Below are 15,788 nucleotides of genomic sequence, written 5' to 3'. Positions count from 1 at the left end.
TGGGAGGATCTTCACACTAGGAGGTACTCTACAATTCGACACTCTAACACAAGACCTTGCATCAAAATGTCACTACAATGCAGCAGAACCACTCCCCAATTTCGAGAGTCATAGAGATTCAATATTTTAAGAAACTACTTTGTCGGAGAATACCCTAACGACCTAATGTGTTAGACATTAGTGTCTCGAACAAGTGCTTGTTATCACGCCGATTTGATAATACCTTTTAACGTGTCATTCCATATCACTAACTCTAACGATATGGAATTTGTTCCATTAAAGAATGAAATGAAGATGGCAATGAGGCCACAAAGACATTTTGAATTTTGGGAGACACTGGTGTGACTGTTGCACCACCAGTGCACCCAGGTGCACACACAATACATCTGTACACCGCGCCAGACAATGGTCCATCCATTTAAATTTCCAAATTTACTGCCACGGCCCGCACAGAAAAATGAAATATTGAACAAGCAGCACCACCGGGCCAAAAAAGAAGAAGAAGAAGAAGAAGAAGGACAGCCGAACAAATGAAATGCTTTGTCATCCATCCATCGATCATCATCATTTTCTTTCACAAAATTTGGGGGATTACTTCGCAGATATAAAACAGTTTTTGCCATGCGATGACTTAGAATTAATCTCATTAGTTTTCTTATTTCCACTTGTTGGTATTTAAGTTCTTTCACGTTTACTCACGTCTTTACAACACTTGGTTTTGAAAGAAGCACTTAGTTTTATTATTTATCTATTACTTGCCGACAACACCAAAGATTCGTCAAAATGCAAATTTTCGTCAAGACCTTAACTGGTAAGACTATTACTTTGGAAGTCGAATCCTCCGACACCATTGACAATGTCAAGTCCAAGATCCAAGACAAGGAAGGTATCCCACCTGACCAACAAAGATTGATCTTTGCTGGTAAGCAATTGGAAGACGGTAGAACTCTATCCGACTACAACATCCAAAAGGAATCTACCTTGCACTTAGTCCTAAGACTAAGAGGTGGTGGTAAGAAGAGAAAGAAGAAGGTCTACACCACCCCAAAGAAGGTTAAGCACAAGCACAAGAAGGTCAAGCTTGCTGTCTTATCTTACTACAACGTCGATGACGAAGGTAAGGTCACCAAGTTGAGAAGAGAGTGTGACAACGCCACCTGTGGTGCCGGTGTCTTCCTAGCTGATCACAAGGACAGATTCTACTGTGGTAAGTGTCACTCCGTCTACAAGACTAACGCTTAAACAACATTAAATTAATATATCCTTTACATAATTTATTATATATGAGTATTTTTTTTAATATTATTTGCTGAGCTTTTTCTTTTTCATATGCTAATATCTTTATTACTTTTTATTTACAATTTAGATGTATAAAATTGGAATATATATATGTGTGTTATGCATGCATTCATCATTAATGTGGGTTCTTAGCGTCATCGAAGGCTTCAGTAAACAAATCTTGATAATCTGTTAATATTGTGAATTTCCTAAGACTCTCTTTGATGACCGCCTCAGCTGCAGCGTTCATCTCTGTGACACGTTTGGACATCTGTAGACCAAGATCATCAACGGTTTCATTGACTTTGATCACTAAAGAGTTGTTATCCCAATGTTCTTCCCATAGAGATCTCAATACTGAATCAAACCCAGCTTTACCCTTTGCTGCATTGTCACAAAATCGTTGAATACTCCAATCTTCCAAAGTATTCACTAATTTACCAAATTTACCACCTGCTGTAATCTGAGCCTGTTGTGAAAACAAAGTCTTGTTATATGGATCCTCTGGATGTGGTATATAATCCACCATTTCATATACTCGTAACAAGTTCACATAATTCAAATTGCAACTACGTAACTTCAAAGATTTTTCTTTTAGATTCACAGTAGACACTTCACGAACATAACTGATATTAGAACCACCTAGAACCATCATAATCCAACGTGGCACTTTCTGCTGCACAGTTAATAATCTTTCAGAGACTAACACATTCCCATTATCCTTAAGCTCTCTTCTCAAAACATCCACACCGACGACATGAGTTGCCACTTCGTTTGGGTACTTTTGCCAGTTTGCAGCAGTTACTTGTTCCCAAGGATAATCGAAGTCGTATTTATTCTCAAACAACTTCATATCTATTATTAAATAAAATAGGTATGTATAATATGCTAATTGTTTTGATCTCTATGCACCGTTAAATTTTATGATGTGTGGCTCTAATTTCTTTTCAATATTCTTTCTTGATCTCTTTCTCTCTCTTCTTTTATATAAATTTGGTCTTTCTAGACGATGCGAACTTCGACGCGGGCTGTCCAATCAGAACAAAGACACGGCAATACCGGATAGTCAATTTAAACTTTACTAAATTCACGGTAACTTCATGAACCGCCAGTCCCCCGACGGATGCGACTCCCTGGGGTTCATTAATTTGGGCCCTCGTACCTGCGCCATGAGTAAGAACATATTCTTGAAAAATTGACGTGTGTCAAACACATTTTGAGCGTTCGATCGTATCCGATGCATCACAGGGTTTTTGGATCCGATCTGCACCAAGTATTCTCTTGTAGTCTGTTGAGTACCTGTCATAGCTATATGGTATGACAATAATGTAGCAGGATAACATATCGATAGACCTCCCCAAATAATTAATAACACGGACACAGGTGTTCCGTGAGAACCATTGTCAGTACGATGCAAATGGGTACCACAGTTGGCGATCAATAAGATACACGTCATCACTGCACTTGACAAAAATGTAATAAAGAAACGATAGTTACGCTGACCGACACAGTTGTTGATCCAGACACAGTGGTGGTCATGAACTATCACGCAGCAGCCACACGTCGAACAATGCGATGCCCTTGGAGGACGCCAGATCCGACATGTCCTGCAATACTTCATTTGTATGGGTATATCTTGTCGGATCGATGGTAAGTTCACTATGTTATAGTACTCCTGAGGTACTTGAAAGTTGCGTGACACTTGAGGAACATGCAAGTTTCTTGGTAGACACCCAGGGTCTGAAGTTGCTGCCATCAGAAACATCGCCAGAGTCAAGCACCAGAAATAATAAAATAATACCACAAGGCTCTTGTAACCCTGATTGTGCAACCAGATAGGGTGTGTCTCGAAGATCGAAAAGAGCACTGCAGGGACCACAATAATAAACAGCACGCCCAGCGATAACTGCCTGCGTCCTCGTAATGTTCGCACTCTGCCCCCAAAGAAGAATATATAGTTGGTCATGGAGGACATAGGAATGTAGTTCTTATATTTCAGTAAAAGGTCCTCGTCGCCATCAATAGCGATAAGCCATAGTAGTAACAACCTCAGTCGCTGTCGGAGTGAACCAACAGGCCCCTGCCTGGGCGAATGTTCTTCGAAATACATGTGCATAAACGTTTTCTGACAGATTACGATAATCCAGGTTAACTTTCCTTTGGCTAGCTTGTCTGTCTTTCTTTTGTATCCAAATCAATTCCTATTGTTTACAAATCTCTATGAAACTTCATAATATATAAAAGCGAAAACGATAAGCGATAGTCTTAATATGGGGACACAATACAACACAAGGGTCTACAGGAAACAAAAGGGAGAAACCAATACTAAGAATAACTAAATATGAGATCACATGGACTTACACGTACTGAACTAGATAATATAGAGCAGGAGCTCCGAAAAGCAAGAGATATGGCGTACTGCCCTTACTCAAATTTTGAAGTCGGATGTGTTATCTACATAAGAGGTACAGATGAAAAGGGAAGCCCCAAGGGCCCTGACAGCAAATTTCAAGACGATGACTATCTTCAAGACAGATCTTACATAGGTGCAAATATTGAGAATGGCAGTTTTGGTGCTACAATGTGTGCCGAAAGAGTGGCTATCTTCAAGACACTGGCTGCCGTTGACAGACAATATGCAGATTCTAATAACTGGACTGCTCTTGCCATTGTTGGAGATATTCAAGGCCCTGACAAGGTGATAACGCCGTGTGGGATGTGTAGACAAGTGATGAACGAGTTCATTAAGGACAGGATTAATTTTCCAATCCTCATGTATTCCCCAGACTTCAAGGAAATGAAAATTGCTAATATGGATGAGCTAATGCCAAGCCCTTTTGAGCTAAACGACTAGACACTGCACTTCAAGTACAACATATTAAGCCAAATGGTTTCACCCTTTCCCCTCTATATAAGTATATAATTAGAACACACAGATACTTTCACCAAATACGATGGCTGCATCGAAGCCTTATTATTATAAATGAAAGAAAATAGTTTCGAGTATATAAGAAAGCGCTGAGTGAAAATTTTTTCATTTTGCAAAATTATGTAATTACTTATTCTGTGATCATTACCAAGATATATAAGAGATATAGTCGTTTAGAAATAACTAATGAGTGATAGTGCTGTTGAGAAAGTTTACTGTGCTGGTTTGCAATGTGGTAAAGAGACCGAATCGCAACTGAAGTGTCCTATCTGTCTGAAGAATGGGATTGTATCAGTCTTCTGTGATGAAGTCTGTTACAAGAATAATTACAAGTCCCACAAGGCTCTACATTTCAAAGAAGGTGATGAGACTGGTGAAGTGGCATACAACCCATTCCCAAAGTTCAAGTTCGGCGGTGACGTGAGACCTAATTACCCTTTAACCCCAAAGAGATATGTTCCTGAAAATATTGAAAAACCAGACTGGTCGCAGGATGGTCTTCCAGTTGACGAACAAAAGAATGATAGAACTAACGAGATCCCAGTTTACACTAAGGAAGAGATCAAAAAGATCAGAAAGGCATGCGTATTGGGTAGAGAAGTTCTAGATATTGCTGCCGCTGCTGTTAAGCCAGGTGTCACCACTGACGAAATTGACAAGATCGTTCACGAAGAAACCATTAAACGTAATTGTTATCCATCTCCATTGAATTACTATAACTTCCCTAAGTCTGTATGTACTTCTATAAATGAGGTGATTTGTCATGGTATTCCAGATAAGACTGTACTAAAGGAAGGTGATATCGTCAATCTAGATGTGTCTCTATATTATCAAGGCTTCCATGCCGATTTGAACGAGACTTACTATGTTATAGGTGATGATGAATCCAAGTTATCCAAGGAGGCTATTAACACTGTTGAAACCGCTAGAGAATGTCTGAAGATCGCTATCAAGCAATGTAAACCAGGAACAACATTCCAAGAATTAGGTGATTACATCGAGAAACATGCATCTGAGAACAAATGTTCCGTAGTCAAGACTTATTGTGGTCATGGTGTTGGTAAATACTTCCATTGTGCCCCAAGTGTGCCCCACTACAAGGGTAACAGAACCGCTGGTGTCATGAAACCAGGTATGATCTTCACTATCGAACCTATGATTAATGAAGGTACTTGGAAGGATGCCACTTGGCCAGATGACTGGACATCTACCACTCAAGATGGTAAGAGATCTGCCCAATTCGAACATACATTGATGGTCACTGAACATGGTGTCGAGATCTTATCCGCTAGAAACAAGAAGTCTCCAGGTGGTCCAAGACAAAGAATCAAATAATGCATTACATAATAATATATAGATACGCCATATTTGGTCTATTAATACCATCATTTTCTGATTATAGGACATTGTAAAATTAGGGCATCATTTAGTGATAAAGTATCATTAGTCTATAATTTATCATTGGTAAATTCGTCATTAATTGTATAGAGGATACATACGACAAACTTGTACTCAACGAACGACTTGAATATTTGATCAATATCAGTACCCTATCTTATACAAGAAATTATAACTTAGACATCCTCATAATCAACATCATTGGATTCTTTTTCAGGAGGATGGGAATCAAACTTATTTTCAACATAAATAAATACCATTTCTAGTGGATAAAATAGGATCATCAATAGGAACATCATCTGAGCGTATTCCCGACGATTAAATTTAACGCTAACACATTCAGTAAAGTGTAATCTACCAATGCAAACGAAGCCCAAAGGCTTAGGTAATAGCCCCCACCTCCACATATCACATATGATGGCAGTCATATGTAACCACTATACCAAAAAAAGTTTCCTGGGAGCTGGATGAGGTGCAACTTTCTCAAGATCCTGACTCATCACTGATATTGTAGCCTATGAATTGATGGATACACAGTATTAGATCTCTTAATAATCAGAAGGGGCACACTAAGTGGTTCGTATTCTTTTTAAAGTGTCTCTCATCGTCCAGCAACCTTGCTGCCATCGCATCGCATCGCCTGACATCACCTTTTATTCTAAACTCAGTTAAAAGACAGAATATGTACATCCACCCATGTAGTAACAACCTTGTACCACTGTAGGATTCATATTGATCTTGTATACTACTCACAATATGGGAAAACATTATAATGTTAAAAGAAAGTCCATGATAGTTACCCGCATATCACTATGCACGAGAACATTCTCATCACCAATTTTTTTCATTTCAGTTCTACCAGATTGGTGGCGAAAGCCAACACTCATGTCATAGAAGAGACAGACGCCAACGATGAGGTTAAAAAGAATGATATAAGCAAAGTTTGATATGGTTTAGGGATAAAGAGCACATAGATTGCTATAGATACCTACCAATTTGGCTACTACTACAATGTCATTGCAATTATTGAATCCTAATGCTGAATCTTTGAGGAGAGATGCCGCCTTGAAGGTAAATGTCACCTCTGCTGAAGGTTTACAATCTGTCCTAGAAACCAACCTTGGTCCAAAAGGTACTTTGAAGATGTTGGTTGATGGTGGTGGAAACATTAAATTGACCAAAGATGGTAAAGTCTTGCTAACAGAGATGCAAATCCAATCTCCAACCGCTGTGTTGATCGCTAGAGCTGCTGCCGCTCAGGATGAAATTACAGGTGATGGTACCACTACCGTTGTATGTTTAGTTGGTGAGTTACTGAGACAAGCTTATAGATATATCCAAGAAGGTGTCCACCCAAGAATTATAACCGATGGGTTTGAAATTGCCAGAAAGGAGGCTCTAGAACATTTAAACAATTTTCAAATGAGAGATGTTAACTTAGACAGAGAATTTCTGCTGCAAGTTGCAAGATCTTCTTTATCTACTAAAGTGAATCCTGAATTAACCGAGGTTCTTGCTCCTATCGTCACTGATGCAGTATTGAATGTTCAGAACACAGAGACAAATTCTTTGGATCTACATATGGTGGAAATAATGCAAATGCAACATTTATCTCCAAAGGATACTACTTTTGTAAAAGGTCTAGTGTTAGACCACGGTGGTAGACATCCAGATATGCCTACAAGAGTAAAGAACGCTCATGTCTTGATCCTGAATGTTTCCCTAGAGTACGAAAAGACGGAGGTTAATTCTGGTTTCTTTTACAGTTCCGCTGATCAAAGAGATAAACTAGCGACAAGTGAACGTAAGTTTGTGGATGAAAAATTGAAAAAAATTATTGATTTGAAGAATGAGGTGTGTGGGATGGATCCAGAACAAGGCTTTGTGATTGTTAACCAAAAGGGTATTGATCCAATGTCTCTAGATATCCTAGCCAAACATAACATCCTTGCATTAAGAAGAGCCAAGAGACGTAATATGGAAAGATTACAGTTAGTGACAGGGGGTGAAGCTCAAAACTCTGTCGACGATCTATCACCACAAGTATTAGGTTTCTCAGGTTTGGTCTATCAACAGACCATCGGAGAAGAAAAATTCACTTATGTGACTGAAAATAGGGACCCAAAATCTTGTACAATCTTAATCAAAGGATCTACTCATTATGCATTAAACCAAACTAAGGACGCTGTCAGGGACGGTCTGAGGGCCGTAGCGAATGTTCTAAAGGACAAAGCTGTCATCCCAGGTGCCGGTTCTTTCTTTATTGATGTCTCTAACCATCTATCCAGAAGCAACATGAACAGACTTGGTGCAAAGGGTAAGACCAAGACCGGTGTTGAAGCTTTTGCTGAGGCCATGCTAGTTGTTCCAAAGACCCTGGTGAAAAACTCTGGGTTTGACCCATTAGATGTCCTAGCAATGTGTCAGGATGAATTAGACGATATTGACCCAACGGAGGATGGTCCTCGTAGATATGTTGGTGTCGATCTAAACATTGGTGATTCCTGTGATCCAACCATCGAAGGTATTTGGGATTCATACCGTGTGGTTAGAAATGCTATCAATGGTGCCGCTGGTATTGCTAGTAATTTATTACTTTGCGATGAATTACTAAGAGCTGGTAGATCAACCTTAAAGGATGGTCAATAGGCATGTGTCCTTTATTATTTAAGGTCATCTATATAAATTTAGATAACTATGTATATTCACAAAGCAATTAATTCATTTTTGTCATAAGTACTGGTAGAATACAGTTGCATTATTGCGGGTAAATAACCGTTTAATAGTAATGAAGCCTTCCATGAACTGAAATAACTTTAAAAGTGGAAGTATAAAGATCAATAAAGTATCACCCCTTTGGAATAGCTGGTCTCAGGGTTCTTATTACTGGTAACTTGACAGTGCCTCTTAATGTATATCATAGGGACTCGATGTGGTAACGCTTCTTTCTTCGTTGTTAGCAAAAAATATTTCGCAATGCTTCAACAATAAAAAACACAACTTACATTAGCTAATCATCGAAAAGATGAAGTTGTAGTGTAGAAGAGATAACCTTATATACATACATATAGATATTAAGCTGGACAATAAACTATTATAATATGTCAAAAGTTACAGAGTTGTACGGAGGCGCAATTACTACTGTGATCCCTGGTGGGTTTTTGGATGCATCGCTGGTGCGTGAAGTACCTGACACCCAAGAGGTCTTTGTGAACAGCCGGAAAGAAGACGAGGCCAAGGATTTTAACGATGGGTTATTATTCAATGAGAGTGTTATAGTAGACCTTTTACAGATGGTAGATGCCAGTACTGATAAGGATGCATTGGATATACATATCAAAGAGATTGCCTCTCTGAATAAATCCTCAGAGTTACATATTGTCAAATACGAACCCCTAACGGACACTACTCAGAGTTGTATCTGCGTAGAAGATGCCTACAAGTGGGGAAAGCTTTCTGAGAAGGAGACTGTTGCGGTATGTACTGCTTTGATCAGACTTGCCGATGTCGAAACAGATGTTGTGCTGACAATAAATGTCCCTGTGACACAGGATCAACCTGAGGAATTAAGCATTTTAGAGAAAGGTGAGTTACCATCCAGAATCCTTGCTGCATACAAATTAGTCAAAGATATGGCTGTTCAGTTTAGAGTTGTCGACAACTCATTGTTTGTTTAATCGACCATCGTTAATTTATACTATTGGTGGTATATCTATATAAAACAGTAAATAAACAAAGTAAACCAATAAAACTACTGAAAATAACAGTCTATTATCTGACAAATGATGAAAGGGTTCGTGTTTATAGTTGTCGGTAAGAAATCATGTCTCGATGACGTTACCCTGATTTCCTGCCAGATTTTTTTTTTTGAAAATTTCGAAATTTGCATCGAAATACCTAACTGAAAAGAATCGAACAGAACCGTTTGATAGCAGGAACAGTCGATCTTTACCCTTGTATCAAATACCTAAACCCATTAGACCTTCCCGTATTAGACTCAGTACATTAAAGTTTGGAACTATGGCGAAGTCGAGAAGTTTTTGGAAAGTGAAACGGTTAGTTTGGTTTATTGTCCCTACCATCGTCCTAGTGCTTTTGGTAGTGCGATTCATTAACAATTCTAAAGCTACTGATCTACAGACTATATTACAGAATTTACCTACTGAAATTTCCCAAAGTATCAACAATGCGAATAACAAGCAACAGAAAGATGCCGACATCATGTCGAGACTAGAGGAACTGACGGAACAACTGTTAGCCAAACAAGAAGAACAAAGTAAAGAATTCGAGAAAGAACGTAAGGCTCTAGAAAAGAAAATCAACGACTTGAAACCTGTGCCAGATGACCTTACTTTGCGGGAGAAACTTGCTTACAATTTTCCTTATGACCCAAAAACAAGATTCCCAGCTTTCATATGGCAAATGTGGAATGGTAAGATGGATGATATCGAAGTACTTTTGAGTAAACAACAATGGGGTGACAAGAACCCAGGGTTCGTACATGAGGTTTTTAATGACGAACTTATGGATGCTATAGTGCGTCATTTTTATAGTAGAATTCCTGAAGTTTTAGAGGCGTACACCGTCATGCCTTCAAGAATTCTTAAGATTGATTTCTTCAAGTACTTGATCCTGTTGGCGAGAGGTGGTGTGTACGTTGATATGGACACTTTCCCTGTCCAACCGATTCCAAACTGGATTCCTGAAGCTATGGAGCCCTCTGAACTCGGCATGATAGTCGGTATCGAACATGATGCACCATTAAATACAGACTGGAAGAAATATTTTGTTAGAAGATTGCAAATTGGTAACTGGGTAATTCAAGCTAAACCAGGTCATCCAACTCTTCGTGAAATTGTTTCGCAGATTACTGAACTTACATTACACCGTAAGGAAGAAAATTCTTTGCGTTTGAATTTCCGTAATGATTTAACTGTCATGGGGTGGACGGGGTCAGGTGCTTGGACAGACGTCATATTCACTTATTTCAACGATTACATTAAGAGCGGTCTGAGGTCTAAGACTACATGGAGAGACTTCCACGACATCAGGAGGCCAAAATTACTAAGTGACATCTTAGTGTTGCCTCAGTTCTCATTTGCATCACCTCAAACTATCGAAAACGATGATCCAAGAAAGAAATATTATTTTGTAGTTCATGCCGCTACAAGGTTCTGGAAAGGTGCACCAAAAGTCGAACAATAAGTAAATATAATAGTACCAAGACATAAATACATATATTAAATAGAAAAGTTATAATATTTTAATTCTAAGTTTTTTGTTTCTTTTTTTAAAGAATTATATGTGCGATTGTAGGGGGAATATATATTCTAGAAATAATTATTATTTATATGAAAGGAAAGCATTATACAAATGGGAACTGTTTAATGACCACCACCACCGATTTCAATGGTAGGACCACAACCTAGAGACTTCTTCAAAGTACCGTAGATACCGAATTGCAATGAGGTCAAAGTACCAACCATAACCAAACGGGTTGGTAGACCAGTGAATGAACCAAAGAAACCTAATTGTTTAGCCAGTTGACCTAGTAGACCGATAGTAGATTGACCTGGAGCCTTCTTGACCTTATTAACCTTAGATAATAAGGTATCAGCTGGTTGAGAAACAATAGCTGCGGCAAGACCGGCAGTCAAACCTGACAATAATGTAATACCAGTGTTCATACCTGAGGACAAAGTTTCTTTGGCGCCGATAATACCGTAGTACAATTCAGAGGCACGTTCGAAGACCAAAAACTTAGCAATATTGTAAGGAATTTGTTTGAACAAGATTGGAGTGAAACCGTTGTAAAAAGAACCGACACCTTCTTCCTTTAATATTCTGGAAAAACCACCGACTAAACCATTAGCAAAAGTTGGTTGGGAGACTAATCTGATTCTTGTGGCTTCCAAAGGACACAAGGCAATATCTGCGATAAATTCGGCAATAGCGGCAGAACCCATGTAAACAGAGTTCTTGTAGTTACAAGCAGTGTCATAACCTAGCAAATCAATGAATTGCTTCTTGAAAACTTCATAACCACCAAACTTGAAAGCACCTTGAATAGAGTAACCTAGCAAAGTTGGACCGAAACCAGTTAGCAAAGCACCAGCACCTTCTTCACCAATAATCTTTTTGAAGGAGGAAATCATACCTTTGTTGTAAACAGTAGGTTCTAGTTGGATTCTGGTTTTGACGACATCGATTGGAACCAAAGAACTGTGGGTGGAACCACAACCGATGGCACCGGCAAGGGCAAATTTGAAGTAATCAGATGGAGCGTAATCAGGAATCTTGTCAGACATTTTGTTGATATAAGGATGGTAAGGTTAGTGTGAGTATGTGTTGTGATATATCCACTTCTTTTTTTATATGCTCTGTCAACATGGTTGTAAATGTTTGTAATTACCACGTTTCTCGATATTTATATACAAATAACGGTTTCGCTTAGTGAAAAAAAGAATAATTAGAGATGAGCTGAATACTCCCACCTGATTGGTCAAACGTCGATGATCTGATATTCTTAAGAACCGGTTGAAACAGGTTCAACATCACTACTTAAACCAAATACCTTTGATTAAACGTTAATTACTAAATTATTAAAAAGGGTATGAATGATACATAAGTATATATGAGGGGGATCAACTATTTAGAAGATGTATATAAGTGTGAGCCACCCAAAGAACTGAAAAAGAATAAAGTCAGACGACGTCTAGTAGTTGGATTACAACAATAGGGCAACAGCACCTAGAACAGCAGCAGTTAGACCAGCAACCTTCTTAGCGGCGTTGTTTTCGGTTTGGACATGGACACCTTGAGCAGTGGAAGCAGCAGAAATGGTAGCAACTTGAGTGACAGTGGTCTTACCGTTGGCACCGGCAGAAGCAGCAGCAGACTTGGAAGAGTGACATACTTCGTCACAGTGAGTAGAGGTGACAGTGGTCAAAGAGGAGATGGTGGTCATGGCAGCAGACTTGGAGGAGTGACAGACTTCATCACATTCAGTGATAGTGGTAGTGCTGTTTTGGAAAGCAGAAGCACCGGTGGAAGTGGTGATTGGACAGTTTTCGGTACAGATGGTACTGGTGTGCATTCTGGTGGAAGTAGCAGTAATGGTGGTGTTACCGCCAACAATCGCAGAGCTGGTAGCAGCGGAAGTAGAATTGTTGGAAACAGCAGAGGAGACAACAGATTCGGATTCAACGGCAGCAATGGCGGAGGAAGAAGCAGCGACGGCAGCAGAAGAAGCAGCAGCAGTAACAGAAGCAGTACCGGCAGCAGCAGAGGAAGAAGCAGCAACGGCGGCAGAGGAGGCAGCGACAGCAGCGGAAGAAGCTTCTGAAGTAGCTGGGGTAGTAGCAGCAGAAGTCTTAGCTGATGTAGTCTCAGAGGTTTGAGCAGCAGCAGAAGTGTGAGTGATGGTGTACAAAGCAACGTCGATTTCAGAGGATAATCTGGTAGAGTACCATGGTAAAGCTGGTAACCAGGTTTGGACAGCGTCCATGTCGACACTGTTGTATAGAGCACTAGTTTCCTTACCTTGGGCAATAGCCATACCTAGGTTTAGGACACCGGCTGGCAAGTCAGATAAAGAGATTTGGCCGGATGTGGCTAGACCCATGTAGTCCGACAAATGGTTTTGGACATCAGAAAGAATGGCGTTCAATTCAGCTGTTTGAGCGTCAGATAGGGCGTTGGCCATAGAGGCGACAGCGATTAGGGCAATAGCGGCTTGGAACTTCATAGCGAATGTAGATGGTTTTATGTGAAACGTTGTTGTTGTAGTAGTAGTAATATTTAGAAGCAAGAAAACGGTAAGAAAATATATTTAGAAGCAAGAAAGAAAAATCATAGGAAAGAGATACCAGATTTTTTATTTTTTTGGTTCCTGTGCCAGGTGTCTATTTATACCTTTGACAACTCACGACCATTGGAAGCAAGTTTTTGTTGTTGAAAAGCAATCGGGTTTCCTAATCGGGGCAACTGTCCACATCATACTATAATTAAACAGGTTGCCTTCCTCTAAGGAAATATGCCCAGAATGGTTAGCATCTTCTACTTAATTCAAACCCAATTTACCAAGAAAGAAAACTTTTTCACCATTTTCTGCATCGTACAATCCTTTCATATTGGTCATCATTACTTTTTGCGAGATCTCGTTAGATCTGAAAATGGCTTGAGATCCAGAGACAATGCCGCACCACTGGCCGAAACGGCGACCTGTTGATATCTGAAACCTGCATGTCCTAAACGAGGGGGACATGTACCGAAACAGAAATCAAGAAACAAACCGGGAACGAGTGACCCCCTCTCTTTCTTCTGGTATGGTGGGAGAAAACCTATAACCGGTTTGTTTCAGTGAGGAGGAATGTACATGAGAAAGAAAGTAACTACTGAGAATCTGACGGCGTAGGTCCACCAACCGCAACACCCACACCCTCATTAGAAACATTTGAAAATCCAGATATCAGTGTATGTCTCTATGACGTAGCTTCGTATTGGCATGGGTTCACAAGCAACCAGGATCCCTCCTCCTGGTCTCCCCTCCCACTTCTTTGCAAGAAACTGATGCGACATGAACCTGATCAATACAAGAAAATAACGACCAGCTCATAACAACACAAATATACGTATATATACGTATATATAGCCACATACAGACATGTATCAGTCTGCAAGGCACTTGCCTCTTGTATATCTTGCCTCTTGTTGCCAGTTGTTGCCTTGTCTTTGGTTTGGAAGTAGAGCGGACAGCTCTCAGCGACGGAAACGACGAAATTTCAACTTTTTTTGCTTATTTAAGAAAATTTTCACTGCGATGAGCTGCTAATAGGTAGACACGACATGAGTTGTAGGACTAGATTAGGATAGAAGACCGGTATTCGAGATTCGTGAGAGATGGTTACATTCAACTGTGAGGTATGCAATGCTACTGTGCCAAAGAAAAATACTGAAAAGCACTATTACCGCTGTCCTAATGCTTACTATACATGTATCGACTGTTCCAAGACGTTCGAGGATGGTGTAAGCTATAAGCAACATATATCGTGCATCAGTGAGGATGAGAAGTATCAGAAAGCGTTGTATAAAGGTGGAAACAAGAAGGGGAAACCCAAAGGGAAAGTAGAAAAGCCTGCGGTTGCTGAGAAGCCTGTGGTTACTGAGAAGAAGAAGATTGAAAAGAAAGAGAGCAAAAAATCCAGTAACAATGTCTCGATGAAGAAAGGTGACAGTCTATACGCTATTTTGAAGACCTTGAAGGATAAAGACGCCAAGAAGAAGTTCCTGAAGTCTTTGGTAGTCGATGAGGACGGTCGTCTGGCCAAGAAATGATCCGCCCAAGCGTGAGACATCATCTTTATAACAATATTTAGTTATTTGCATATACACTTCCATATATATAATATCACTATTTACTTTTCTTATTAAGACATTTAGCTACTTTATTATAGAACTGGTTTAATGATTTGAGCGGGAAACTTAACGTATCGAACAGGTACGAAGGCAACTGCTGTTGCAACACTGCGAGTTCTTGTGCAGACCGCTGTTTCAACAACGGTACATATACAACTTCTGTTTCTTCTGCCTCACCTTTCACAAAGCCTAACTTGTAATCCATGATCCCACTACGAGTACCTTGGGAGGCATCAAACCATAGACCTGTATCGTCCTCGTATGATTTATGCACACGCACCCCACATAGGTGCTCAAAAAGGTCCCTGAGCACCTCCACTTCGTCCTGATGTGTATCCAACTCCTTTTGTAACGATACACGTGTATCCTTCAGTTTCTTCAATTCATCCTGTAGAAGTTCCAATTGCTGAGTCTTACCTTCCAATTGTTGTGTCAACACTGTATTTTCATGGACTAGTTTTGCCACAAGCAACTCGTTGCTATCTAATTGTTTCTGCACAGATTTCTTATATTCAACCAATGCATCCATCTTGGTGGTTGTATTATGATTGTCCTTCTTGTCACGGTTGATGAAACCTCTTTACCAGTATCGGAATGACTATTTTAACCAACTTAAAACGTTTTTAAATATAGATTTATCTTACAGAGAGATGTAAGTTGGTGACTGTAGAGCAAGCTTTTACAAAAGGATGCCGTAATAATCTGGTTGGTGGACCCATTTAATCCTTTGCGATGGAAACAGTTTTGTTGATCAAAGTCGATGAGG

The 15,788-nt window shown here is 39.7% G+C and overlaps 12 protein-coding genes across 12 annotated transcripts; 7 read left to right on the top strand and 5 right to left on the bottom strand.

Moving 5' to 3' along the window:
* Positions 1–783: 783 nt before the first annotated feature.
* On the top strand, positions 784–1,242 carry RPS31 (ubiquitin-ribosomal 40S subunit protein S31 fusion protein; the record flags this gene model as incomplete). The annotated part of the gene is made up of 1 exon (XM_041550703.1): positions 784–1,242. The coding sequence occupies one exon, from the start codon at positions 784–786 to the stop codon at positions 1,240–1,242; it is 459 nt and encodes a 152-aa protein (XP_041406637.1).
* A 172-nt stretch (positions 1,243–1,414) lies between these two features.
* UPS2 (Ups2p) lies at positions 1,415–2,131 on the bottom strand (the record flags this gene model as incomplete). The annotated part of the gene is made up of 1 exon (XM_041550702.1): positions 1,415–2,131. One exon carries the CDS (start codon positions 2,129–2,131, stop codon positions 1,415–1,417), a length of 717 nt encoding a protein of 238 aa, XP_041406636.1.
* Positions 2,132–2,365: 234 nt separating this feature from the next.
* On the bottom strand, positions 2,366–3,394 carry ERF2 (palmitoyltransferase ERF2; the record flags this gene model as incomplete). The annotated part of the gene is made up of 1 exon (XM_041550701.1): positions 2,366–3,394. One exon carries the CDS (start codon positions 3,392–3,394, stop codon positions 2,366–2,368), a length of 1,029 nt encoding a protein of 342 aa, XP_041406635.1.
* A 225-nt stretch (positions 3,395–3,619) lies between these two features.
* Positions 3,620–4,132, top strand: CDD1 (cytidine deaminase; the record flags this gene model as incomplete). Its single annotated transcript, XM_041550700.1, has 1 exon — positions 3,620–4,132. One exon carries the CDS (start codon positions 3,620–3,622, stop codon positions 4,130–4,132), a length of 513 nt encoding a protein of 170 aa, XP_041406634.1.
* A 261-nt stretch (positions 4,133–4,393) lies between these two features.
* On the top strand, positions 4,394–5,542 carry MAP1 (methionine aminopeptidase MAP1; the record flags this gene model as incomplete). Its single annotated transcript, XM_041550699.1, has 1 exon — positions 4,394–5,542. The coding sequence occupies one exon, from the start codon at positions 4,394–4,396 to the stop codon at positions 5,540–5,542; it is 1,149 nt and encodes a 382-aa protein (XP_041406633.1).
* Positions 5,543–6,616: 1,074 nt separating this feature from the next.
* On the top strand, positions 6,617–8,254 carry CCT6 (chaperonin-containing T-complex subunit CCT6; the record flags this gene model as incomplete). The annotated part of the gene is made up of 1 exon (XM_041550698.1): positions 6,617–8,254. One exon carries the CDS (start codon positions 6,617–6,619, stop codon positions 8,252–8,254), a length of 1,638 nt encoding a protein of 545 aa, XP_041406632.1.
* A 452-nt stretch (positions 8,255–8,706) lies between these two features.
* Positions 8,707–9,282, top strand: MOG1 (Ran GTPase-binding protein MOG1; the record flags this gene model as incomplete). Its single annotated transcript, XM_041550697.1, has 1 exon — positions 8,707–9,282. One exon carries the CDS (start codon positions 8,707–8,709, stop codon positions 9,280–9,282), a length of 576 nt encoding a protein of 191 aa, XP_041406631.1.
* A 343-nt stretch (positions 9,283–9,625) lies between these two features.
* HOC1 (alpha-1,6-mannosyltransferase) lies at positions 9,626–10,810 on the top strand (the record flags this gene model as incomplete). The annotated part of the gene is made up of 1 exon (XM_041550696.1): positions 9,626–10,810. The coding sequence occupies one exon, from the start codon at positions 9,626–9,628 to the stop codon at positions 10,808–10,810; it is 1,185 nt and encodes a 394-aa protein (XP_041406630.1).
* Positions 10,811–10,989: 179 nt separating this feature from the next.
* Positions 10,990–11,913, bottom strand: MIR1 (Mir1p; the record flags this gene model as incomplete). Its single annotated transcript, XM_041550695.1, has 1 exon — positions 10,990–11,913. One exon carries the CDS (start codon positions 11,911–11,913, stop codon positions 10,990–10,992), a length of 924 nt encoding a protein of 307 aa, XP_041406629.1.
* A 419-nt stretch (positions 11,914–12,332) lies between these two features.
* KABA2_05S00902 (uncharacterized protein) lies at positions 12,333–13,352 on the bottom strand (the record flags this gene model as incomplete). Its single annotated transcript, XM_041550694.1, has 1 exon — positions 12,333–13,352. The coding sequence occupies one exon, from the start codon at positions 13,350–13,352 to the stop codon at positions 12,333–12,335; it is 1,020 nt and encodes a 339-aa protein (XP_041406628.1).
* A 1,154-nt stretch (positions 13,353–14,506) lies between these two features.
* Positions 14,507–14,941, top strand: KABA2_05S00880 (uncharacterized protein; the record flags this gene model as incomplete). The annotated part of the gene is made up of 1 exon (XM_041550693.1): positions 14,507–14,941. The coding sequence occupies one exon, from the start codon at positions 14,507–14,509 to the stop codon at positions 14,939–14,941; it is 435 nt and encodes a 144-aa protein (XP_041406627.1).
* Positions 14,942–15,017: 76 nt separating this feature from the next.
* CSM1 (Csm1p) lies at positions 15,018–15,551 on the bottom strand (the record flags this gene model as incomplete). Its single annotated transcript, XM_041550692.1, has 1 exon — positions 15,018–15,551. One exon carries the CDS (start codon positions 15,549–15,551, stop codon positions 15,018–15,020), a length of 534 nt encoding a protein of 177 aa, XP_041406626.1.
* Between the last annotated feature and the right edge of the window lie 237 nt (positions 15,552–15,788).

This window comes from Maudiozyma barnettii (assembly GCF_903064755.1).
Source record: "Maudiozyma barnettii strain CLIB 1767 genome assembly, contig: KABA2_05, whole genome shotgun sequence".
In the NCBI taxonomy this organism is placed as follows: Eukaryota; Fungi; Ascomycota; class Saccharomycetes; order Saccharomycetales; family Saccharomycetaceae; genus Maudiozyma; species Maudiozyma barnettii.
Note: the sequence above shows the minus strand (reverse complement) of the source record. Positions and strands in the feature narration are given on the sequence as shown.